General features: G+C 40.1%; 1 protein-coding gene across 10 annotated transcripts in view; it reads right to left on the bottom strand.

Annotated features, from left to right (window-relative positions):
- LOC137301304 (cytotoxic and regulatory T-cell molecule-like) overlaps positions 1–27,243 on the bottom strand; it is a 48,835-nt gene that overhangs the window by 7,261 nt on the left and 14,331 nt on the right. The window contains exons 5-17 of one of the 10 annotated variants that reach the window (XM_067970769.1): positions 25,973–26,134; positions 25,541–25,585; positions 21,943–22,041; positions 20,124–20,222; positions 18,892–18,936; positions 17,654–17,755; positions 17,520–17,570; positions 12,419–12,523; positions 12,271–12,321; positions 9,429–9,530; positions 5,774–5,923; positions 5,214–5,303; positions 1,657–2,038 (exon numbers count right to left, since the gene is read on the bottom strand). In XM_067970769.1, the coding sequence (XP_067826870.1) occupies positions 1,920–2,038; positions 5,214–5,303; positions 5,774–5,923; positions 9,429–9,530; positions 12,271–12,321; positions 12,419–12,523; positions 17,520–17,570; positions 17,654–17,755; positions 18,892–18,936; positions 20,124–20,222; positions 21,943–22,041; positions 25,541–25,585; positions 25,973–26,134 (1,220 nt within the window). In that variant the 3' untranslated portion in view covers positions 1,657–1,919. Of the gene's footprint in view, positions 1–1,656; positions 2,039–5,213; positions 5,304–5,773; positions 5,924–9,428; positions 9,531–12,270; positions 12,322–12,418; positions 12,524–17,519; positions 17,571–17,653; positions 17,756–18,891; positions 18,937–20,123; positions 20,223–21,942; positions 22,042–25,540; positions 25,589–25,972; positions 26,135–27,243 lie in introns of those variants that run through there. The other 9 variants (XM_067970764.1, XM_067970763.1, XM_067970762.1 and 6 more) reach the window with 9 other exon arrangements.

Here is a 27,243-nt window from a genome sequence, read left to right as displayed (position 1 = left end):
ACTGCATGCCAGGACAGCTCTGAAATAGAGCGAGTAGGTGCTGCCGCAGAGAGAGGTCGAGAGTGTGCATATGGCGGCGCATGGCATTAAGCATGGATCTCAAGAAGTGGCGAGAGTAGTGGTTCGAGGAACGCTGAATATCATGAAGATATCGTGATCATGGGTGGATCCGAAAACATGAAGGGTGGAATATAAGTTGGTATCCACGTGGAATAAGTTGGAGCCGCAGACAGTTGCTGAGGAAAGAGTTGTGGCTGTGAAAGCGAGTTTCAGTAGATACTTGATCAAACACGAGAAGGGAAACAGACCAGATAACCAGATAATCCGTTTTAGTGGTGTTGGTCGAGGGATAAATATTGACCAGGAGAATGCCCCTGCTCGTCATCAAAATAGTGCCGTGGGATCTTTTAGGTCCACCTGAGAGGTCAAACGGGGCCTCGGTTTAACATATCATCCGAGAGACAGCACCTCCGACAGTGCAGCGCTCCTTCAGTACTGCACTGGAGTGTTAGACTAGATTTTATGCTCAAGTGTCTGGATTGGGACTTGAACCCACAACCTTCTGACTGAGGTGAGAATGCTACCACTGAACCACGGCTAACAAAAGTTTTGACAGGAGCATGAGTGTTCCTCCTGATCTCACATTCAAAGAACGCAGGCCACTGCCGGACACCATGCCCCTGCACCCCCCCATTGCCGCCGCTACTGCCCGATCGCCGCTATTACCCCCCTGGCAGTCGCTAACCCGATCTTCCCCCTTCCTGGTCGCCCTTCTGAGTGCTGTTGCAATGCCAGCAGCGGCCCGATCTTCAATCCTGTTTTACTGGCGAGCTGCCTGCTGCACTCTGCAGGATGCCGGCTCGATGGAAATGAGGCCTCACCATTGAGGGGCAAGGATTGTTACCTGCGCCTCCACCCATTCAAAAATGGGCATGCCCTAATTTCTAGGCCATGATGTATACCTACTTTTAATTTTACGGAAGAAGCATGTATTCACTTTGCAGTCTCTGAAAGTGGAGGGATATTCTTTTCCCCTAGCACCACTCCTGAGTGCTGCTGCTGCCAATTGTATGACTCCCCTTGCCTCAGTCCTGACCCCCACGGCTGCCACTAATGGAACTCTTGCAAGAACAGGAGTCACCATTGCAGAGGCAGCGGTAGCTTCCAGCAGCAGTATCACCATCCATTAGTGCAAGCAGTAAGGGCAGAATGATCGAAAAGGGAGAGAAAATGGATGGCATTGAAGAGTAGAGGGAAAGGGACGGAACTGCACAGCAATGGCGAGGGAAGGAGGCAGAAGCTGGCAGTGGTGCTATGGGGGGGTGGAATGCCGGAAAAGCTGTGAGCGGCACTTTGGGGGTGGGAGAGGAAGAAGGAGAGTGCTGGCATTAACTGAGATGTAATGGGGAGGGAGAGTGCCAGCATTAACTAGGGCGGGAAGGGTGCCACCAAGAATTGGGTGTGGTGATGTTCATGTCCAACTCTCCAATCCATACTCCCATCAAGCAAGACTCCACTCCTGAGTCCAAAAAGTTACCCCAAAGTGTCATAAAAGTGGAAAAGTCTTACATTCCCCAGCGCTGACATCAATCACTTAAATGAGGACAAAAATTCATTCAAAATAAATGTATTCTAAAGAAGAAAAAACTTGTTCTTGTATTTAATGTGCAAATAGCAATAATTATAGTTGCAACTCTTATGTACAACAAAAATATTTAAACATATACATTTCACAGTTTGTAAACAAAATTTTAAAGAAGATGCATTTCTGATTCACATTCAGTCAGCTGTTGCAGTATTTTTTTATAATTTACAATTTTTCCCAAAATATATGTTGAAATAAGTGCAAAGAAGACAACTATTTGCAAAAATGCTAATATTACAAAATAGACACAAGTTTTGCATTATAACAAAACAACTTATACCGTGCTCTCCTTTTCCAATGTATTCATGTCATCTTCAGAGATATAGTTAGAATATTGCTTCATTTGTTCCTCTGAATTTATTTGAATTGCGCAATGCATGCCAAAATTGTGTTCTGTAAAGGAGTATAAACAAAGAAATAGTTATTACTTCAAACATAATTCAGATTTAACAATAATGACAATTCCAGCACTCATCACTTATGAAGCATTTACAATTATACAATTGCGATTATTTAGTAATGTTAGTGCAGTGTTATCACTAGGCTTATAAAGAACATTAGCACCAGTAAACTGGCAAAAGCCTCATTTAGGCCTACATGCCTGTGTTGTGTTACTGTTCTTATGATACTTCTAATTTATCACCTCAAATTGGTCCCATTGGTGGGTCTGTAATCACCTCAGTGTTATACAGCAGTTCAAGATGCTCTCTCCAGAAACATGCCAAGTTTATAACTGCAGTACCAGTATTTTTCACAAACCTGCCATTAAGCTTCAATGAAACTTTAATGAAACACTGTTGGGCTTTTGTGCAGAATAGGGAAATAGGATGCTAATCAATAGTTTAGATAATTCAAAGTGAGGTGCATTGTTGTGAGAACAGGCGACCTGAAGTCCTAACATTTAAAGAACTTTCAGAAAAAGGTGCTGAAACAGGAAATTGTACTTAGAAAAATAGCAAGGACAATTTCTGCAAGTTGAAAAGAGCTGAGCTGGTGATATAGATAAGTACTGGAGTATGAACAAAGGAATAATTGTTTTTGTCCAGGACACTGACTATAGTAACCAATTCAATTACACTATAAAAGGTATACCAGAGTTATGATCACTCTTGTAAAAATAATTTGTAGAGATGAAAAGTAGTACTTTTGAAATTGTCTGTTGTTCGATGAAAGTACTGTGAATACCAAAGTACCAATATAATTTACGACTTTCATTGCCTAACAATTTTTAAAACTGATTTATTTTAATCTTATTTCACAAAATTAAAACCGATTTAGTTTTCTTTCAGAGTTTAAGGCCTATGGAAAGGATTTTTCTCAAGTACAAGGGAATGTTGTAATCTTAGTGTCATACATGCTAACAGACATGCACTGTACCAGGTCTCTTCAAAACCAATTGAAAATGAAAAGCTGGTCTTACGAGAGGCAATCTCTTATAAATAGCCTTCAATGCTTTCCTTCCCTTTTTTTTCTATCTTCCTTTATTGTCTATTGTATCAATATTACAATAGACAATAAAGTCAATTAGGTCAGTGCTTCTCTGAATTTTCATTTCTTGTTCCTTCCAAGGTCTAAATTTGCAATCCTACACGCTGTTCCTCCCCTCTACATGCTCATTGTTCAGAAATCAAAACTCTTTGCAGCCTCCTACTTGACCTAATTTTCTCCAGGAGCTCAAAACTATAGAACTTCTTCCCTCTCAATGGGCCTGAATTTGCTGGAATGGCTTGTTTGGCAGCGCATGACGTTATTTGGACTTTTCATCTTCCTGTTCATCGATATTTACGCCGTAATTTGCTAGAACGTAGATCCATCTACGACGTGGCAATGACAATGGCGAATCAGGCAACTCGCGGACGACACAGCCAATGACTTACCCCGCAGACCAACCACATGGCACTCTAAGTAGCTGGGAACAGATGTCATAAGTCAGATTGAGGTGTGGCACTGGGAGGTAATTGTGCTTCAACTTCTGAAATCAACCTAACTCAACTTTAAGATGGTAATTACAGTTAAAAAAAAATGATCTAAAAGGCTGTAAAAAGTAATTTCTAGTGTCTGCACTTCCCCGATGCTCTGAGTTTACACGTAGAATCTTCAGTTGGGCATTGCAGACAAATAGCACATTTAATGAGTCATAACCCTTCCTGTTGATAAAAGTGACAGGTTCCTCAAGTGGAGTCTTTAGTGGTACGTGGGTCCCATCGATAGCCCCCTGCACCCTGAGGAAGCCAGCAATCCTATGGAAGTTGATGGATCTGACTCATTGCTGTGCAGGAAACATGTCATATTTAATGAAGTTGAATGCAGGTCCTCACAGCAACTTGGCTGATGTTACAGAGGTCTCTAGTGCCTGACTGGAAGGAACCGGTATCGTCACCTTCATTGCTACAGACAAGGCCCTGCGGGAGCTGTACTGTGGATTTGGGTCTTCATGGAGTATCTCACATAGGTGGCCAATCACTTCCTTGCTGAAGCACAGTCTGGGCACGCAGAGCTCCTCCGACAGTGCCTCAAATGACAACTGTTCCCTGCACACTCTCTGTGGGGGGTAGCAGCATGATTGGTTCAGTCTCTGGCCATTGGGCTTCAAGCAACGCACCTGCTCCCTCTGCTCCTCCTCCACCTTGTCCATGATGATCAGGAACTGGGGAATGCTAAGTGGATAGGCTATTACAATGCTTTCACCTTCCTTACATGTAGAAATAGGTGGGGACACTGAAAGTAATTGCTTTCAGACACGAACAGCAGTCTGGATGGCAAAGCTTGAAAAAAATAAACTGTCAAAAATGGGAGATTAGGAAAAAAACTCTTAGAACAATTTCCAGACTTCTGGGGTGAAGCTTCACAGCTTTAATGGTCCTTTTGTTGGCCTCCCAGGCTGAGAGTCATGTGTTGGCCATAAATCATGTTATTAGCAGGTCTCCCACGCCATTATTTTTCAGTCGAACTGACTACGGTGCGAATAATGGTTTAAATCCAGCAAATTGACGATCACCATTGACTACAATGGAGGACTGAGTGGCGAGCAAGGCCTTTTATCGTCGCCGCAAATGTGCCAGCAAACTATGAGGCAACGCAACTCATGGCGTAAGTCGCTTACTCCATTATTTCCTGGAACTTCGACGTATTAACTATGGTGCACGCCATTAATACATCATTACTATTAAGTTTTCAGCAAATTCAGGCCCATTCTTTCCTTCAATAATCTATAGGCTTTTGAAACCCAAGCTTGTCATCACCAAGTCACGACTCCTTTCTTTGCTTTGTCTTCGCTTTATAACTCCCTTCAGCCTTGGTGATGACTCATACTATAGGCCTTAGTTCTTCTCCTGATTCCTCAATTTAAAAAGAACTAAGTGTGAATATTTTCAAACTTAATATATGTATCTCATTTCTTTTTTAATACTATTTTTGTGAAGATTTTCAAAGACTAAGACACTAAAGTAAAGTAGAATTGATCAAATGGAGCAGGACAGTCAATTGAAAGCATTCATGGACTAAGCTCTAATGTCGTTATATTTGAAATGCTACCAAAGTCCAGAGGAGATAATCTTTCCAAGCTTACCTCGATTATTGCTTTCTGGTCGAACATTTTCTTCATTACTTGACTTGTTTGATCTGTTACTTTCCACCGTTAAATCAGAGTCATCTTTTTCTGGAATAAGTGAAAGTAAATTGTAAATACAATGTATATATAAGTGCAGTGACAAAGTCTTCAGGGTTGTTTTAGTTCTACCCTGCATTAGTCCCTATGGAGTAAATTGATCGATCCTGTGCTCTCAGGGGGGAGCCTCATTTGAAAAATGCCGAGGTGGGAGATAAAGCTACGCTCGTACCGAATCTCAGACCCTTTGAGCGAGGCTCCCCATTGGCAGTGCAGGATCTGCGAATCTACTCGTATTGATGGTATTGAGCTTGGCTGTGACGTTCTCCACAGTTGAATAGGCTGCCAACCCTCACCATCAAGGCTCACACGTATATAATGGCCACCTAGGTGACATATCGGAGGGCAACTGCAAGTGGAACTGTATTTCAGCAAAGAAGTTAGTACTTATCAGTGAGGGTGGGGGACAGCACAAACTTTTTTGAAAAAAAGTTAAAAATTGTAATAAAAAATAGACTTACGTTTTCTCCACTTTAAATGCTCCTTCCTTAGTTTTAGCACGAATAATTGGAACACAATGAGTAAAGCACAGATCAGGAAAGCTACAAGTATCAGTAATAGGGCACCACTCTGCTTCATTTGTTGTTTCTCATGCTTTCCTTTATTTTCTACTGTAAAGGATACAAGCAGGATTAATAATGACTGCCTAGAAGTAAATCAGACAGAGAAATCCTTTTTTGCCTGGTCTTTATATTATTGACAGTTACAGTAAATAATTCAACACAGAATTCTTTTATCTCTCCATCTGCATAAAAACATTGTATTTGCATTCAGCCACCACTTCTGGGTCTGTATGAAATGATTTTCTAATATTCAGATCGCTGCACATTTTCCAAGAAACAGATTTGTGAGCTTGATTAATATATTTTGAAATATATCGTCTTAACATTTTATTTGCACTTGTTTTTATTTAGAACCTTGGTTGATTAATTTGCCAAATAGTTGTAAACATATTTTTATATAATACAGATGTAAAAAAATCTGCAAGTGTTGAAGAAAATGCAGAAATACACAGCTGGTCCATCAGCATTCACCCTTTTTTTTTCTAACTCTACTAGGAAATTGCTTATCTTTCACTTTTCAGTTCTGATGAAGGGTTATACCTGAAACGTTAACCTGTGTTTTTCTCCTTACCAGTGATGACAGGCCTGCTGTGTATTTCCAGCATTTTCTATTTTTGTTTCATGTTTTGTATGGTTATCCCTATTCTGTAAGATCAGTTTTAATTCTTTTATCACCTCGTTATGACTACTGATCTCCTTCACCTTGGAGGGAAAGACAGTTGGGAGGTGAAATTGGACTTAGCCGGGGACGCAAAACAGGCAGAATCGCTTTTGACAGCCGTTATACCACACAGCCAATATTCAGTTCTTTTTCTCTCTCCCTCCTTTCTTGAATAGTGGGGTTACATTTGCTACCTTCCAATCTGCTGGGGCCGTTCTAGAATCTAGGGAATTTTGGAAGATCATAACCAATGCATCCACTCTTCCTGCAGCCACCTCTTTTAGATCCCTCGGATACAGGCCATCAGGTCCAGGGGATTTATCGGCTTTTCGTCCCATTAGTTTCTCAAGTACTTTTTCTCTATTGATATTAATTACTTTAAGTTCCTCACTCTAATTAGCCCCTTGGTTCCCCACTATTTCTGGTATGCTTTTTGTGTCTTCTACTGTGAAGACAGGTACAAAATATTTGTTTAATGCATCTGCCATTTCTTGATTTGCCATTATAATTTCTCCTGTCTCAGCCTCTAAGGGACCAATGTTTACTTTTGCTACTCTCTTGCTTTTTATATACTTGTAGAAGCTCTTATAATCTGTTTTTATATTTCTTGCTAGTTTACTTTCATATTCTACTTTCTCCCTTTTAATCAATTTTTTGGTCATCCTTTGCTGGTTTCTAAAACTCTCCCAATCCTCAGGCTTACTACTCTTCTTGGCAACATTATTGGCCTCTTCTTTTTATCTAATACTATCCTTAACTTCTTTAGTTAGCCACGGATAGATCACTTTTACTGTGGAGTTTTTACTTCTCAATGGAATGTGTATTTGTTGAGAATATTGAAATATTTCTTTAAATGTTTGCCATTGTTTATCAACCATCATATCCTTTAATCTAATTTCCCAATCTACCTTAGCCAACTCGCCCCTCATACCTATGTAATTTGGCTTTATTTAAGTTGAAGACTCTAGTTTCAGACTCTAGTTTCTGACGTAAGTATGTCACTCTCAAACTCATTATGAAAGTCAATCATATTATGATCACTCTTCTCTAGAGGATGCTTTACTGCGAGATTACTAATTAACCCTATCTCATTACACAATACAAGATCTAAAATCACCTGTTCCCTGGTTGGTTCCATGACGTATTATTCTAGAAAACCATCTCGAATGTATTCCATGAACTCGTCCTCCAGATTACCTTTGCCAATTTGATTTGCCCAGTCTATATGAAGATTAAAGTCCCCCACCATTACTGCATTACATTTGTTACAAGCTCTTATTATTTCATGAATAATATGCTCTTCGACGGTATAGCTACTATTAGGGGGCCGATAACCTACTCCCACCAGAGTTTTCTGCCCCTTGTTATTTCTTATTTCCACCCATATAGATTCTACTTCCTGATCTTCCGAGCCAAGATCCATTCTCACCACTGTCCTTATGTCATCCTTTATTATTCGGGCTACACCCCCTCCTTTTCCATTCTGCCTGTCTTTTCTAAACATCATGTACCCTGGAATATTTAGTTCCCAACCTTGGTCACTTTGCAACCATGTCTCTGTAATGGCTATTAGATCAAACCTATTTATCTCTATTTGTGCAACTAATTCATCAATCTTGTTACGAATGCTCTTTGCATTCAGATAAAGAGCCTTTAATTTTAACTTTTTACCATTTTTTCCTGCTTTGACCTTATTTGCTGATGCACTATTATTGGTAAACTGTCTGTCCCTTCCTGCCACACTGCTTATCTTTACCCAAATCACCACACTGCTTTGTTGCCTTGACTTTTCTCATTAGATTTCTAAATTTCCCCTCACCTGACCCCTCCTCCCACCTTTTTAAACAATTTTACAACACCAAGTTATAGTCCAACGATTTTTATTTGAAATCTACAAGCTTTCGGAGGCTTCCTCCTTCCTCAGGTAAATGAGAAATAAATTTACCTGAGGAAGGAGGAAGCCTCCGAAAGCTTGTAGATTTCAAATAAAAATCGTTGGACTATAACTTGGTGTTGTAAAATTGTTTACAATTGTCAACCCCAGTCCATCACCGGCATCTCCACATCATGCCCACCTTTTTAGTTTATTTTAGGGCGTTCTCCATTGTGAAAGGCAAGAAATTCTTGTTCACGTAAAGTGCAATCAACGTATGGAATGTAATTCCAGACAAGGTAGGAGAGGCAAAAAATAAAGCTGCTTTTATATTGGGTTTAGTGGGATAGATTCACTACTGCCGATGGTTGGAAATGGGTTGCCACTAGTTACATCAACCACATGTGTTGGGACTGGCATTCCTCGCACTCCACTAAACCCAATAGAAGAGCAGCTTAAGAAACAGTTGAATTCTGTCATGGGAAGAGGAGGGAACCTTAGATTTGTTCTGACGGGTAAGTTAGGATGGGCCAAATGGCTTTCCCTGTTCACATTTATCCAGTGATTTTGTGAATCTTGTCAAGGCTTTGCCTGGCAGCCTTCGTGAGCAGTGCTGAAACTCACCCACTCAGGGTAGTCAAGACTGAAAGGGGATGAAATTGGTCTGGGTGTTAGCAAATCAACAACTTGTTTATACCCTGCCCAATTTCATTGAAGTCAACAGAAAAGAAAATTAAGTTGGGTGTGAAACAGACGGCCGATTCACTAGTGCCCGTTTTGAGCTACCGACCAAAGCCAATTTCACTCCCAGTGTCACTTGAGGGCGATATTGAAACTGTAAATTCTCTGAAAAGGAATTACACTCTGTTGACAGAGACTGAGTTGCTCCAGGTATCACTCATTACAATTAATAGTCCTTTCTTAAATATAATCTTTCTCCCAGTTTCTTTTTGTCTATCATCACTCCTATGACTGTGGATTTGATAATAACACAATAATTATTTTGCAGACTGACTTACTGATTTGATTGTTTTCACACTTTGCTGTGGAAGTTGTATTATCAAGTTCCAGTGATGAACTGTTTGTTATTCTCCAGGCAGTTGTAGAATTAAATATGGTCCCTTCAGAAAAATAAATGCAGAATTGTACTTTGCATTATTGCACACAACAAAGTAAAATAATTATTGATTAATAGATACTTAGAGTAAGTATAAAGATATTGTTCCATCTAAGCAGAGTTCAGGTTATGCTGAATCATGAGAACAAAGCATGAAATTTTTAACATGATCCGAAAAGCAAGGTTAAACTACATCACCCCATGGAATCTGTTATTCATAAGATGTACAGTTTTAATTGTGTGTGTGTGTGTGTGTGGTTACAGTCTACTCCTATTAATTTGAAGTCATTTTTGCTTGAAAAAATTTAAATTATCCGGTAGTCTGATTTAAGCATTTCATAACACAGCACACAAGGCTTTTTTTGCACAATTTCAATTTAAATACCAGATATTTTGAATTAAGAAGCTTCAAAATAGAGGAGTAAACTTTATTTAACGTGTTATGAGTGGTTGACTTTATGATAGGTGATGACGTTTTTACAAGAATATTGGAACTGTGACTTATCGCTACAGATATAGTTAACCATGAGTAAATTCTACATTCAGCATTTAAAGTTGAACAGTTTTCTGAAACTGTTAACAACTGTTGATAATGTTAACTGTAACTCTCAAATATTTGATTACTCTGATAGTTAGAAGACGCAGTATATACGCAAGTACATCCTACTGTATGTTATGTAATGATTTTGCAAACTTTTCTGTGTGTGGAACCCCTTGAAAATATTGACACACTCCTAAAGACCACAGGTCCTAATTTCTGAAAGACAATGTCAGCTACCCAAAGGAAAATAGTACTATAATTGCAGAAAAGGTCCCAATCTCAGACCAGTAGATGCAACACAACAACAACAAACAAACAGCAACAAACAACAACAACAACCAAGCAGCACTTATATAGCACCTTTAACATAGAAAAACATCCCAAGGCATTTCACAGAGGTGTAATCAGACGACTAATCCAATGCTTTTCTGGCCGACCTCCCATTCTCCACCCTCTAAACTTCAGTTCATTCAAAACTCTGCTACCTGTATCTTATCCCACACCAAGTCCCATGGATGCAGAGACAAAGGAGGTTTTAGGAGGGGTGACCAAAATCTTGGTCAAAGAGGTGAGTTTTAAACAAGTTCTTAAAAAAAGGAGAGGGAGGTAGAGAGGCGGAGAAATTTAGGGAAGGAATTCCAAAGCGTAAGGCCTAGATGGCTGAAGACGTGGCTGACAATGGTGGGGTGAAAGAAGGGAGGAATGCATAAAAGTCCAGTCAGAGGAATGGAAATTTGGAGGGGTGACAAGTTAAAGAAATAGGGAGGTGCAAGGGCATGATGGGATCTAAACATGAAAATGAGAATTTTAAATTTGAGATGTTGGGGACTGGTAGCCAATGTAGGTCAGCAAGGACAGGGGTGATGAGTGAATGGGACTGGGATAAGATACAGGCAGCAGAGTTTTGAATGAGCTGAAGTTTAGAGGGTGGAGAATGGGAGGTCTGCCAGGAAAGCATTGGATTATTGAGTCTGGAGGTGACAAAGGCATGGATGAGGGTTTTAGTGGCATATGGCAGAGGTGGGCGATATTACAGAGGTGGAAGTAGGTGGTCTTTGTGATGGAGGATATGAATATAACAACATTCTAGTACAGCAGGATGGTTGAGGGATATGTTGGCCCAGAAATCGGACCTTGTTCCAGGTGGAAAATGGGCACAAAAAGGGACAATTTTGCAGGGTTATGCCCCACACCCTAAAGACTCCTGAAATACATCTGGCCCCATATTGGGTTGGGGTATTTTTCAGGCCTCTCTGGTAGCTTCCTAAAATGGGCATTAAGTCTCTTGCATATGTTAATTAAGGGGCTAACAACTGTTTTAGCACATTTTCCTGAAATTGGGCTGGTAACCAGGTCTACATGTGGCTTACTACGAAAAATTATTAGCTGATCGTGGAGCAAGGAGTAATCCTTTTCCAGGCTCCATAGCAGTCCCAAAGACCGTTGCTGGCCTCCTGCCCCTCTCCCCCACCCCCAGCCCCGGCCGGAACCTACTGAGGGCCTCTAACTGAGTTGTAGCAGCCTGAAATTGATGTTTGCTTCACCGGTGAGCTGTATGGGCCTGCGCAGCAGGGATCTGCAGCTCGCCGGTCTAACTTAAATGAGGCCAAGGCCCAATTTCAATCAGGCTTTGGGCCTACCTGTTTAAGTGCAGGGATTGTTCCCTGTGTCCAGTTCGTGCTGGCAGACCAGCGCTATCCAATTTCTACCCCATTGTCTTCTATAAATAATTGTTTGGAATTTTAGAGGGTTTCACTGGTGGAAAATTGGCGGAAGCCCCGGAGAAATGGTGTCAATGGGTAAAAATATCCGTCTATGCCATTTCTCCAGAGTTTCTACCGATTTTCCATTGAAGTTATGGAGGAAAATTGGGAGAACGCCGTTGAATTTCAGGGCCAATATATGTTACAGATACACATTTAAATGGAGAAGAGCAGAAGTGGAGGGACATCAGGGACAATATTAAGATTTGAAGAGGGGGATGTAGTCCATACAAAAAATATTTAGGAGGGAGACACATCGTTCTCATCCCCCTGCCCCACTGGTTACTCCTATGGATTAGAGCGTATAAGTAGATGTTAAAGAAACAATTAATTTTACGGTCACCTATGTGTTGAAAATTACAGAGCATGTTACTTATCATTCATATTTATAAATATGGAGGAAACATATTTTAATAACAAAGAATGTAACAATTGCATACCATTTGTCTCAGTGTTGTTTTCAGTGGAATTGATGGGATTGCTGTTACTTGCTGAAAAATGAGAAAATCCAGTTTAAAAAATATCATGGCTGTTAAAAATTATACTTTTCAAAAGAAAAGATTTTTGTTTTACAAACAGCTAACTCACAGGTGGATGAGTCTGCATTATTCTGGAAGGTACTTTGTTGAATCTCTGTGATGGGTAACTCTGTGCTGGGCGTGGAGTTAAGGCTAGATGTTGTCTCACTTACTGCTGGTGGGAAAAAATGTCATTTTTAAAAGTCAATCCAAAAAGAGGTGGCAAATGTTGCTTTTAAACTAATAATTTCTACTTGTAACAAGCTTATATAAATGTTAGTTTGGCTCAGTTGGTAGCACTTTTGTTCTGGGATTAAAGGTTGTGGGTTCATGCCCAATACCAGGTTTTAGCTCATAATCTTGGCTCACACTTCAGTGTTGTGCATAGGGAGTACTGTATTGTCAAATGTGCCCTCTTTCAGATGAGATGTTAAACTGAAGTCCCAGCTGCCCATTCAGGTGGACTCAAGAGGTCCTATTGCACTTTTTCGAAGAAGAGTAGGGAGTTCTCCTGCTGTCCTAGCCAACATTCATCCCTCAGCCAACACCACTAAAAACAGATTAACTCGTCATTCATTTCATTTTGCTTGTGGGACCTTGCTATGCACAAACTGGCTGCCTATTTGTCTACAAAACAACAGCAACTACATTTCAAAAAGTAATTTGTTGGCTGTGAAGTGCTTTGGGATGTCCATTGGATGCGTAAGGTGCAATATAAATACAAGCATTTCTTGCTATAATTTATGCTGCTACTTTAATGCAATACTATGGGACTGCTGTGCTGTTAGAGCTGTCATACTTTGGATGGGATATCTGCCTGTTCTGGAAGTTCAGGTGAGTGTTAAAGATCTCCTTGGCTTATTCAAGGTGGAGCAGAGTTTTTTCAGCATACACCCCGATTCATCCCTCAATCAATTCCAGCAAAAGAACTTTTTATTTCAGACTTCCAGCATCCACGGTATTCTGCTTTAAGAATATTAATGAGAATATCTCATTAATATTCATGAATCATCCTTATGCAGAATGGCTGTCTTGTATGCCTACATAACAATAGTCAATGCATTTCAAAAGGTTTTGAGAAGTGCTTTTTGGGAAGTGCTTTGAGATGTTTGTGCAGAAATGAAAGTATTATTGTTTAATACTATGAAACTGTTTTTCCTCTGGTTTCAGCTACAGCTCTAATACTGCTAACTGCAACACTTCATCAATATTTCATTACCCTGATAGTCAGAAGAGAAAGTACATTGAAGATCTAAATACAATACTGCATTACAGCTACAACTAAGCACAAAATTGGACGATCACATAAGAACTGAACAACTGCACAACCTTTTTCTAACTTCAATCAAAAATATTTACCGAGGAGGTAAATTGATGTTTTAGTGAAAAATAGGAGGATTCTTTTTTAAACAGAGAATAGGAGAATCCCTGTTTTTCTCAGTAAATAACAGCCCCCTAACATAATCGCACGAATGTATGTTCTTAAAAAGTGCAATTTCTTTTTTGGACCATTAATTATAGCGAGAAACAGGAATTCTGCTGTTCTACATTAAAAGAGTAATTTCACTCCTTATTTTATATTTATATTTAGGTCATTGTAATTTGAGCATTGCTTGACATGAGTGTTGCAGATAATGCAAAAATAGCTATTTTTAATTCATATGTGATTTTTTTTCCTCCTCCGGCTCAGGAGAACTCCAGCTTAGATATGAAGGCTGCATTCAGACATGAACAAAAACATGATAACTATATACAATTATATGCGGTATTCTATAAAACAGCATTTCAGATGTCTTTATTTGTTCTACATCCTAGAGTAGAGTTTGTTCCTGACTGAAGCCAACTATAATTTAAAAAGAAAACATTTATATGTAAAAACATTTTTGTTTCAGATTCAAGCCAACCTGAATGAAAAATACTCTACACAAACAAAGCTTGTGCTTGTTTGCGTTGTTTTACACACGGGATGGAATGACACCTCTGGTATATTCACTGCAGTAGTATTTGGAAAGTTGGGATGTCTGATGTCTATTTGATTGATGCCCTCATTTTCTTGTTTCAGTTTAGTTTATAAACCAGTCAGGATCATCTGATAGCAGTATCACTTTAAGTGAACTTTCCACTGTAAGTATAATTCAATCCACATATCCTTCATCATTAATGAGAGGTGAGGATACAATTTCAGATTAACAGAACTGTTTGTCTTAAAATTATCATAAGGTTAAAATGGTGAGATAGCAAATTGCATTGGAGTTCTATTTTGCAGTGCCATTGAGTCATCCCTGTTATTTTTCACATGGTAAGTGGCTTGCTGTCAGGAAGGAGGTGCAGTGTGGAGAACCGTCACTGTTCCACAGGAAGAGGAAGAAAAATCAGAGGGTGAACCACCAGGGTTGTCTCATGCACTACCTGGTGGCCAGTTACAGAGTAACGTATACAGAAGCCTGGGAACAGGTTGCCTGTCACACCCAGCGAATGACGGGTGGCACATTAAGACAGACCGAGGAATGGGAGAAAAAAATACAAAATAACTGAAGCCTGTGGGATTAAAGGGACAGTGACAGCATGGATATAAAATTAGCTAAGAGACAGAAAGTAGAGAGTAGTGGTGAACGGTTGTTTATCAGACTGGAGGGAAGTATACAGTGATGTCCTCTAGGGGTCGTTATTAGGACCACAGGCTCTTTTTGATATATATTAATGATCTGGACTTGGGTATACAGGGCATAATTTCAAAGTTTGTAGAGGACACAAAGCTGGGAAATGTAGTAAACAGTGAGAAGGAGTCTTCAGGAGGACGTAGACAGACTGGTGAAATGGGCAGACACAGGGCAGATGAAAATTAATGCAGTGAAGTGTGAAGTGATTTTGAAAGGGAAAAATGAGGAGAGGCAATATAAATTAAATGGTACAAATTTAAAGAGGGTTCAGGAACATAGACCTGGTTGGGGGTTCACATACACAAATCTTTGGAGGTTGCAGAACAAGTTGATTAGGCTGTTAAAAAAGCATACAGGGTCCTTGGCTTTATAAATAAAGGCATGGAGTACAAAAGCAAGGAAGTTACACCAAATCTTATAAATCACTGGTTAGGCCACAGCTAGAATATTGTGTTCAATTCTGCAGAGGAGATTTACCAGAATGGTACCAGGGATGAGGAACTTCAGTTATGTGGAGAGACGAGACACACTGGGATTGTTCTCCTTAGAGCAGAGAAGGTTAAGGGGAAATTTAATAGTGGTGTTCAAAATTATGAGGGGTTTTGATAGAGTAGTTAGGGATAAGTTGTTCCTACTGGCAGGAGGGTTGGTAACCAAAGGACACAGATTTAAGATAATTGGCAAAAAATCCAGGCGGGAAATTAGGAGAATTTTTTTTACGCAGCGAGTTGTTACAATCTGAAATGCATTGCCTGAAAGGGTGGGGGAAGCAGCTTCAATAGTAACTTTCAAAAAGGAATTGGATATATACTTGAAAAGGAGAAATTTGCAGGGGTATGTGGAAAGAACAGGGGAATGGGACTAATTGGATAGCTCTGTCAAAGAGCTGGCACAGACACGATGGGCCAAATGGCCCCGACTGCTTTTTGATTCTATGATTTGATAATTTTTTTAAAACTCTAAAGTAACATCGATTGTGAAACTTTCATCTACTCTATTTTAACTCTGTATACTTGACACTTCTGATTTCTGTATCACATTTCATCAACTGTCAAGGGATTAATGAGTTTGATGATAAAGATGATCCTGGGAGATGTTTTGAAGACATAATCAAAATAACTATTTTGGGAATCTTTTCATGGATTTGCTATGAATGATATATAATCAAATTATAGGGTTTTTTTGTTCATAAAAAATACTGCTACAGGATATAGAAGCAAATATTTAATTAAACATTGATCAGTAGTTTTGGACCAGCTGATAGCAGGATATTGGGGTAAAGTTCTCTGTACAGCTGCTTGTAGCTTTGACTGAAAACAGGAATTATTTACGGGAATGAGTCAATTCAGTTTGGATCTAACCATTGTCTTGTATCCTGTTGAAATAATAGCTTTTACCTTCAGCAGAACAGGCCTCAAACTGAATACAGTTGTCGTCCAACACATGTTCTGTCAGTTAGATTATTTTTGGTGGTGCTGTCCTAAAAAGAGCACTTGCAGTACTGATTTCTGTCCAGTGACAATGAAGTTTCCAGTGCCACCTCTACTGGTTCAATTAAAATTGGCATGTTCCATATTGTGGGGGAGCGGGAAATGGAAAACTAATAGGGTATTTGGTGCAGGCTATTTACAGTTCAAATTACTGTCATAGTAGCTGCTTCGCAAAGCCAGCATGAGATGTGCATGTGTGTTCCACATTAATGCAAATACATTAATGGTATATCTCCACACCCACTACTACTGAGTAACACCTACTATTGAGAAGGTGGAAAAAAATACAACTTGCCCTGGGCAGGATCACTTTCATATGAACGCGCATGTCTTATTGTTTCCATAGGGAGTATTAGAGCATGGTTTTCCCTGGTAGTTCAGTGAGAGGCACTTTTATATTAAAGGAGTGCAGTTGATGGGAGATGTGCAGGTTGCACTTCATAATATAGAGGCCCCCCCCACATTTGGTAAACTGACAGTATTGTCAGCCCATGGACACGTGGGTCTACGGATGTGTCATCAGTTTGAGCTTGCTGGTCCCCTGCATCTCCACTGATACAGAAACTGGGTTCCTGCATTCCACAGAAGAGTCCAGCATAACCAAAATCTATCTTTTCAAAATAAAAGGGAGAGTGCAACACGTGGAGGTCACTTTCTCCAGATAAGAAGGAAACAATTAGGCAAAATAAAAACAATTTTTGGTCTGTCAGCCCGGCAGTGCTTGAAAAAAGGTAATGGTTTCAGATGAGTACACGCAGTAAAATGGAGCTCAATAGAAATGGGTGAGCATTATGATGGCTTCTATAAATAATACATCTAACAGGTACACATTTAAGTGGAGGAGAGTGAATAAGTAGATATTAAAGAAACAATTAAGTTCACTGTCACCCATGTGTTAAGTTATACAACATGTTACTTATAATTTCCTTTACTATTCGGCTGCTTTTTCACAAAATTCTTTGCATTTATAAATATTGAGAAAACACATTTGGTTAACATGAAGAATAGAACAATTACATACCATCTGACTCTCTGGTATCTTCAGTCAAATTGTGGAGTTTGCTGTTATCTGCTGAAAGATAAAAAATCAGGTTAAGGAGATGTCAGAACAATAAGACAATTACATTTTTTTCTAAATAAAATATTTTAACTTACAGGTGGATGACTCTACTTTACTCTGGAAAGTGCTCTGCCCTGTCTTTGTTGCAAGTAATTCTGCTCTGGACGTTGAGTTTGGACTGGATTTTGTCTCACTTTCTGTTGAGTATAAACTTATATATTTATTGGCTTGGCTTGGCTTGGTAGTACTCTTGCTACTGGATCTGAGAGTTATAGATTGGAGCTCATAATCTAGCCTAACACTACAGTGCAGGACTAAGAGAATGCTTCATTGTTAGAGGTGCTAATCTTCAAATGAAATATTAAGTGACGATCTTGCCCGTTAGTTCAAATGGATGCTAAATATCCCATTGCACTGTTTGAAGAATAGCAGGGATTTCAACCAGCCAACATTCCTCCCTCAATTAGGGATTTCAACCAGCCAATATTCCTCCCTTAATCTAAACTGCCAAAGAACCCCAGATTAACTGACGTTCATCTCATTGTCTGTTTGTGGGACATTGCAGGTGCAGAATAGCTGCCTTGTTTGCCAATATAGCAACAGTCACTGTACTACACTGTACTTACAAAAAGTAATTAGTTTTGTGCAGTAGTTTGAGTCATTTTGACATGATGATGCTCTATATAAATGCAATTATTGTATATAATCATTTAACAGTTTTTCATATAGCTGCAATAAAGTGAAAAGAGGCAGTCAAATGTCTGCAAGATGAACTGACTTTAAAAAAATCCCTTTATAGTAATGGGGTTTAACAAAGTACCATTTTTCCAGGAGCAATTCAAATCCTATTTTATGATATTAGACCGTAAAATTATTTTACAGAACTTATGGGATTAAACCAATGTAATAAAAATGTTTTTTTAAAAAAATGAACTCCATTTTTGGTACAGATCTTTTTGTTTAATTACATTAGATGTTTTGGGCTAAATACTCACTTTAGACTATAAGTCAATCGGTATAAATTATACCAAATTCAGAAAGAGTAAATGATCACCAAAAATTGAAAGGAATTTCTAGTGATTTTAGAAACCTTATTGGATATATTTATTTCAGACTTTCAGCATTTGCAGTATTTTGCTTTGGATACAGATGGTTTCTGACAAGTGACATTTTGCAGTGCTGTTTCTTCTGGTTTGGATCTCAGGCTAAATGGGTTAACTTTCCCTTCAGTGTGGAAAGTCATTTTCTTCGATACTTCTTGTATGGGAATCCTTTAAAAATTGCTCTATACATAATTACTGCCAACTGCTTTAATTTAATCAAAATTAATTACCATTTGTAAGCAGTGTAGAATCTTCTGTTGATGTGAGGAAATCATCTGTTAAATCAGAAGGAAAATGAATAAATTACAAATTTTTCCTACAAAATTTAAATAGAAATAGAAATTTAGTAGGAAAAACCTACAAGTTAGACACATTGCATACATTACATTTCTTTTTACAAGCAGTTTGCAGAAATATATATTTTTCAAATTTATTCATGGATGTCTCCTCTTTGGATTACATTCTTGCTGATATTCTAGCAGCTCTGAGTATCACTCTGTCATCAACTAATTGCCATCAATAAATTTGGCTTGTCCAAGTCTGCAGTATTACTACCATTAGCAGCCCTAGTGTGACAAGGGTCAATCTTTATAGTGGACCAAATTTGATATTGTGAATTGAGGCCAGAATTCTTGAACTCTCCTGCACACCAGAACATATACATACACTAATGCCCTCTTTATTTATATATACAGTCCCCACCGCTTATAGCGGGCGCGTTGGTGGTAACGCGATTTGCCCGCTATACGCGATGGACGGTAAAACCAAAAAGCGAAGTGACCAACATATTTTTTAAAAAGACAATCTCCATTTAGCAACTGCCTCTCCTAATTGTTAGTAGGCGCATCCAGAATCTCATTACTAAGGTAATCACACTTTAATGAGGTGCAAACAGCTCATTGAAACTGCTTGAAGATCTGACTTTGCCTGAAATCAGAAGAGCTTTTTAAATTGGTAAGTACAGGGTAGGTACTTATTTAACTGTCGAAACCAGTCAGCGCGCTTAATACATAGAATTACACAGCACAGATACAGGCCGTTCGGCCCAAAAGGTCTATGCCGGTGTTTTTGCTCCACACCTGCCTCCTCCCACCTTACTTCATCCCATCCTATCAATGTATCCTTCTATTCCTTTCTCCCTCATGTACACGCTCCCCTTAATGCATCTATGCTGTTCGCCTCAGCCACTCCATGTGGTGGCGAGTTCTACATTCTCAGCACTCTCTGAGTAAAGAAGTTTCTCCTGAATTCTTTATTGGTTTTATTAGTGACTATCTTATATTTGTGGCCCCTAGTTTTGGACTCCCCCACATTAGAAGCAGCACCTTTGTAATTGACTCCTATGGTAATGCAAAATGATTAGCGCATTTGCCCGATATAGGTGTTATATGATGCAAAGCGTGGATGGCGTAAGTGGTGGGGACAGTATAACTTTCTTTTTTTTATAAAAAAAAACACTCACAATTAGTTTTAGGAGTATCTTGGGTGCTATCCTCCTCTGTAACTGTTTCAGGTTGCTCAGTGACAGCTGTTGGTTCTGGGATGAAGATTGTGGCAATATCTAATCATAAAAAATGGATTCAAAGGTGAGGAAATCTGAACAAGGATAAAGCAACATCATTCATAGGTTGTTTAAAAAGCTGCAGCAGTGAGTTAGTGAACGAGTACACTGCCATGCAGAAATAGACTGGAGTTTGATTCCTGCAATTCCACAGTCTGATTTTGGGGGATGAGCCAAGTGGAATGAAGGCAGTTCCCAACAAGGATAGGCAGAGGCCTTTCATAGATCGTCGCTCTCTATCAAGAAATGATCGGAGGATCTCCAGGTTTTATGGTAAAGGAAGACACAAAATAGGCTAAAATTGTTATAGAAAATGAAAACATTAGTATAAATCCTGGAAATTATAGTTTGTTTAGTTAAAATGGGCAGAAAATGCAGGTTGTTCCTTCCTGTTGCAAGCATGATGAGGTTGATTAACTCTATCTTCAGCCACTAGGTGGAGCATCTTCGGAGAAACGATGGACTCAGCTCAGGAAATTGCAGTACATGCAGCTCATATGGGCTGAGGACAAAATCTTGTCGCCCATGGAAAATTTGTAGACCATGGGAGTGGAGCATCTCATTTGATATTTCGCTTGCGTTACCCTTGCAGCCAGTAATCAGCCCAGAGTAGGACTAGTGCTATAGAAGTGGGTGTACAAGGTATATTAAGTCTGCACCCACATTAACACAGGTGGATGAGGATAATTGCAATTCAGCCATCTTGACAGAACTGTAAAATGTTGTGTTTAAAAAAGTCATTTTCATAATTCATTTGATCCAAGGGAATTGTTTGCACCAAACATAACATTATATACAGGTCGCAGAGCCAACATTTTTTTAATGATATTTGATAAACATATTTAGCTCACAAGTGACAGAGGTGATGTTTTCATCCACCTCAATCATTTCTGGGGATGTTGTAGAAATATTTGCTGCTGTGAGAGAAGAGGTGACAATATCAAATTACATATTGAAACAGATGGAATCTGACCTCTCACTGCAGCTTTTATTGAGCATCAATCGGTACAGAATTTCTCTTTCCTCAGCCATTAGGTGGAGAATCTGAGACGAATATCTCAACTCATGAAAATGCAGCAATGATGGCCCAAAGCAGCTGAGCATGCAATCTTATGGGTGCTAAAAATCAGAGTAGACTCCACATCCCATTCTCCCATCATCTGAGTTAAAGGAAGGATGATCAACAGGTTGCTGCCATTATGGAACATTTTTGAAAAACGAGATAATGTATTGTTTTCTGCACTATTTCTGATATTTGCTTTGGTGAGAATGGATTAAATTGTATTTCCAGATAACTGGGCTTCAGATTCCTAGTTACTGCACCTACACTTTCTGTTTTGGAATAGTACTGAGAAGAGTGTCAGTGTACATTCACTACCAATAGTTTCAAATGAAACAGAATTAATTACCATTGACATTTAAACAAAAAATCACTTTCACCTCTTTTTGTTTTCCTACTTTTGTCAATTTTATGCTCAAAGTTAAGTGATGTTAGTACTGGGGAACGGGACATTTTCCATTTGGTATTGCTATATCAGTTTCAAGCATTTTGAGGACAGGTCTCGAAGTTAAATGGAAGTAAACCTCTCTGAGCAAGATTGCCAATTGAGTGCCAGCTAATGCCAAATAAGGGGTAGTTTGTGCTGCGGGCCCAACATCCACTAGGAACCAAAGTGAAACTATCCAAACTCATTTTGCTTTTACAAGACTGTAAACTTACAGTTGGCTGTGGGAGTATTTTGTGTGCTGTTCTCCTGAGTGACTGATTCAGATAATTCACTGTCGGTTGCTGATTCTGGAATGGAGGTTGTGTTCATTTCTGATCATAAAAAAACAACGGGAGAAGAAGAAATTAATGTTTAGTTGCCCAACACTAAAATTAGGTAAGAACAGGAAATAATGCCTGTGGAAGCAAAACGCACAAACATAATAACCCAATGCTATAACTCAACTGTTTCAAAAACAATTGTTAAACTGCTGGAATGATAGAACACATTCTATTCTTCATGAAACATTTTGGCAACACTTATTGCAATTTCATCACTGGAAATGCAGTAAACAAGGAAAGTGCAAATAACAAGTGATTATGTGATTACATTTTTTTAAAATTCAAGCAGAAAATATATTTTGCTTAGATTTGGCTTAAGTTTATTTTAACTATACAAATAATCGCTGCCTAGGGGCCAACACAGTTCACTTTGGGCGTTTTTAAATATAGTACATTGTTGCTAGTTTACTGGCACCAATTATGTTTAAGTCAATCATATGTCTCTTGTGTGATAGTCTTAGGTTGTCATCTTACATTGCTCCCGCCACTGTCACCACCAGTGACAGCTCTGTAATCATCATTGTTTCACCCTGTGTTCGGTAGCTCAAAATGAGTTCTCCAGACACAACCTAAGTTTGGAAAGACATGAACCTAGAAATTCTGTTGAACCTTTTGAAGTGCAGCAAGTTGGGACTTTGGCCTGCCGCTGTCCCCATCCAATGGGATGGGATTACTTAAATATTCAGGGTGGGTGTCCACGCCTGTAGAAGGACAGCAGAGGTGATTACCTCTCGGGAAATGGAGAGGCACGACATAAACTATCCTTTGGGATTGATTACCTTTATTTTCTTCATTCATAAAGCCCACAACAGGACCTATACCTGCTCTCTTCTAAATTATGGTACTGGACTAGCAATCCATAGATTGCAAGTTCAAGTTCCACCTCGGCAAATTATGAAACTGAATTCAATAACTTATGGGGCAGGCGCCAGGAAAAATGACCATGAAGACTGCTGGATTGTCATAAAACCCACTGGTTCACTAATGTCCTTCAGGAAAGAGAAACCACCATCCTTAACTGGGCTGACCTACATGTGACTTTGGTTCAACACTACATCGTCGTCGTCTTCTTCTCTTCCACGCCTAGTGGCACATGGAGCAACCTTTTGTTGCTTTATATCTAACAGATTGTGCTTTAGGTTATTTCCTTATCAAAGTCCCTTGTTGTGTGGACAGGTTGTTAGCCTGACTCATAACTTCCTAACCAAGAGAACTAGCTAGCTGCGATGGGGGTTGTCGCCACCCTTCTCCTATTTTACGCGAGTACACCACTGGATGTCAACCCAGTATTCAGTGATCGGAACTCTCATCTCCGTTCACTGCGCTGTCTGGAATGGTTCTTGAACCCATAAGCTTCTGACTCAGAGGCGGGACTGCTACACTCCCTTACATTATGTGGTGACTCAATCCCCTAAGGGGGACTAGGGATGGACAATAAATGCTGCCTTGCCAGTGCTGTCCACATCCCAAGAACAAATTGGATAAAAAGGTCCTGGTGGGCCTAACTGGGCAAGCTACGTGTAATTTCTAGAATAGCCTGGGAACATCCCCCAGAACCTAGAGCTATCAGTGCGATGTAATGGGGACGGGCTTAAGAAGTGCCTACATGCCCTGGAGTGCAATTTGAGGCGTAAATTCTGAGGGGGGAAATGTGGAGAATCCTGGTTTTGCTGCAAATTGTGCCCGTCTGCCTTGCGATCAGAATTTCTGCCGTAAGATCTATAATTGTCCTCGTGGGTGTTTATACAATCAGAATTTTACAGCAGGAAAAGAGGCCATTCAGCCCATCATTCTCTGAAAGAGCTACTTATTTAGTTTGATTCCTTTCCTCGTTCCGCTTTAAATTTTTGCTTTGCAAAATGGTTATCAAAGCTTCTTTTTAAAAGCTATTATGGATTCTGCTTCCCTGCCCTGCCAGTACTGCATTCAAGAAATTCTCCTAACCTCTCCTTTTGTTGTTTTGCTTATAGTCTTAAATTTATGCTTTCTACTTACTGGGCTCAATTTTCAAAGTGAAGAACAGATGGGTTGGGGGGCGGAGGAGCATTGAAAATTGCCACCATTTCAGACCTACCCCCAACCCGCCCATTTCCGGTTTTCACTGGGGCGACCAACCCCCTCCCAGGAGGTGGGTCAGGCCTTAAAACCTTTCAAGGAGGCTTAGGGCCTCCATTTTTCTGGACTTCCCGAATTCAGCCCTGGGATTCCCAGGCCTTCTGTTTTGCACCTCTAACTAAGAGGCTAACAGGTAGGTGCCTAGAAAGGCACAGCTTGTGGGCCTGGAGGAGCAGGGGTGCTTCTCCAAGGCCTAACAAGCCTACCTTCACCGACCCCCCAATGATCGCAGGCAACCGACCCCCGGTCGCGGATCCCCCCGGCCCCGATCCTCCCCCCACTCCGATCCTCCGACCTCGATCCTCCCCCCCCCGACCACGATCCTCCAACCCCCGATCCTCCCCCTCAACAATCACAGAATCCCCCGATGACCCCCGATCCCGACACCCCCCCTCCCCCCACCGTGACTGACTCCCGATCCCATCCCCCATGACTCATGACCCCTGTTCCAGCCTCTGCTCACCCATGCCCTGTACCCACTCATGCTCCTGTGCCCACCCATGCCCCCCCATCCATTTCAGCAAAGACTTACCTGAACACTCCCTGGCTGGTCTGCTGGTCTCCCATCCGACTGAGACGGGAAACTGACAAAAAAAATAAAAGACGTCCTTACGCCAAAATTGTAAAGACGTCCGGGAAGCCCGTCCTAACGGGTTTCTCGACCTCAATTTGATCCTCCCGCCCCCTTCCCGGCTTGGTTTTAAAATTGAGCCCACTGACTCACTGATCAATGAAAGTAGCTTTTCCCTATTTACCTTATCAAAAACCTCTCCCGTCCACCTCCCCATCCCCCTTTTTTCCCTCTCTCCTGATCTCCCCGTGCTCTTCTCTCTCTCTCCCCCTTCTCTCTGCTTTCCTCTCGAACTCCCCACCTCTCTCCCTCTCCATTCTCCCCTCTCCCCATACCTCCTCCTCCAATCTCTTTCCTTCTCCCCCATCTGAGTCCAGTTAGTATCCATCTTCTAACTCTGCTTGAGTTGAACTGCACTTGGTCTTAACTTCCCGAATGGAATGCCACAGGAGATCATCTAGTATTTGAAAAAAAATCAAGCCTTATTTTCTTCTGCACCCTTCAGTGAATGTGGGGAGTCTTTGTAAAGTTTATGCGGGGTTTTGCAAGGATTGCCTCATAGGAGTGGATTGTCTTACTTGACATTTCCCCTGCATCACTCTTGCAGCCTGCACCTCTGAGCAACTGAGCCCAGAGTGGCATAGATGTTGTAAAGAGGGTGTGCAGTCATACATCTTCAACCTGCACCCACATTACCACAGGGGAAGGAGGATGTGCACAGCTCAGTCACCTTAACGGGGAAGGAAAGAGTCATCGTGTTAAAGTCTTGGTATGCTAATCTTTCAACTTGAAACATAAACTCACCATTTTCAGTTTGAGTGTACGATTCGGCTGGTCCAAGGGGACTGTCTGCTACAAACAAAATATTGATTATATACAGGCTGTAGAGATAAAAATGCCTGATAAAAAATGTTATTGTATATTTGGTAAATACTTAAGCCACAAGTGACAGAACTGATGTTTTCATTGGTGTTGGTCTCATTGGCATTTGAAAAGATTTTCTGAAATCTCACAGTGCTTTTGATAATTGTACTCAGTTCTGGTGTTGCCGTATTTGTTGCTGTGAGATATCAACATGATTGTGTGGCCTGAAACAGCACACAAAGTATATCTGGTTCCTCACTAAGTGCTGCAATTACTCTGCATCAATTGGTAAAATTACCTGTATTTTTATGTATATAAATATAAATCTCTGAGCACTGTTAATACGATGATGATTATGAAGATTTTACTCACAGTCGTTATCAAATCTGAAGGTTGCTCTAAGAGTCTTGTTCATTAGACTTTCATGTCGAACCAAACAGTCAACTCTGGATTCCTGGTCATGTGCTTTGATTTTCAACATGCTGATTGTTGTAAACTTTGCCGCTTTGTTTTCAGGTTTATGTTCTGTGTGTCCTGCGTTTAAAAAAAAAGGATTTTTTGGAAGAGGTTTCATGAAAGTACAGATTACTGAGAAGTTCCCATATTGAGATGGTGGTTAACCATTACATTCTGCACTTTGTCTCTATTCATCAGCAGCACTTGTGCTGGACCTATAGCACCCCCTAGTGTAATGTTGTGGAGATGCCGGTGATGGACTGGGGTTGACAATTGTAAACAATTTTACAACACCAAGTTATAGTCCAGCAATTTTATTTTAAATTCACAAGCTTTCGGAGACTTCCTCCTTCCTCAGGTAAATGTTCAGGATCTCCTTGAAGCCTACGCATTTATACATATCGAACAATACATGGTTCTATATGTATAAATGCGTATTGTTCTATATGTATAAATGCGTAGGCTTCAAGGAGATCCTGAACATTTACCTGAGGAAGGAGGAAGTCTCCGAAAGCTTGTGAATTTAAAATAAAATTGCTGGACTATAACTTGGTGTTGTAAAATTGTTTACAATAGTGTAATGTTCTTTATATTCTTTATGTTGTTTACAGGAATTTGTGGCTTACATCAGTTGGAAAATGAAAGCTGCCAGTAGGCATATAAATCAACAGCAACTTTTCAAGTATGTGCACATGTTTTTGAGTAGTCAAAAAAAGTCCCTGCACAAAGATGATACCTTTGGAAACTATTTAAAAACATCTTTATTCTAACAATTGAGGTTGAGATGCCAGACTTGGCTCAGTGGCAGCACTCTTTTCTCTGAGTCAGAAGGTGGTGGGTTCAAGCCCCACTCCACATAATCTAGGCTGGCACTTCAGTACAATACTGAGGGAGTGCTACACTGTTGGAGGTGCCGTATTTCGGCTGAGACGCTAAACCGAGGCCTCATCTGCCCTCTCAGGTGGATGTAAAAGATTTCATGGCACTATTTGAAGAAGAGCTGTGGTGTCATCCCAGTGTCCTGGCCAATATTTACCCCTCAACCAATATCACGAAAAAAAATCTGGTTATTATCACATTGCTGCTTGTGGGACCTTGCTCTGCATAAATTGGCTGCCGCATTTCCCTACATTACAACAGTGATTACACTTCAAAATTACTTCATTGGCTGTAAAGTGCTTTGGGAT

This window comes from Heptranchias perlo, chromosome 33 (genome assembly GCF_035084215.1).
Source record: "Heptranchias perlo isolate sHepPer1 chromosome 33, sHepPer1.hap1, whole genome shotgun sequence".
Taxonomy (NCBI): domain Eukaryota; kingdom Metazoa; phylum Chordata; class Chondrichthyes; order Hexanchiformes; family Hexanchidae; genus Heptranchias; species Heptranchias perlo.
Note: the sequence above shows the minus strand (reverse complement) of the source record. Positions and strands in the feature narration are given on the sequence as shown.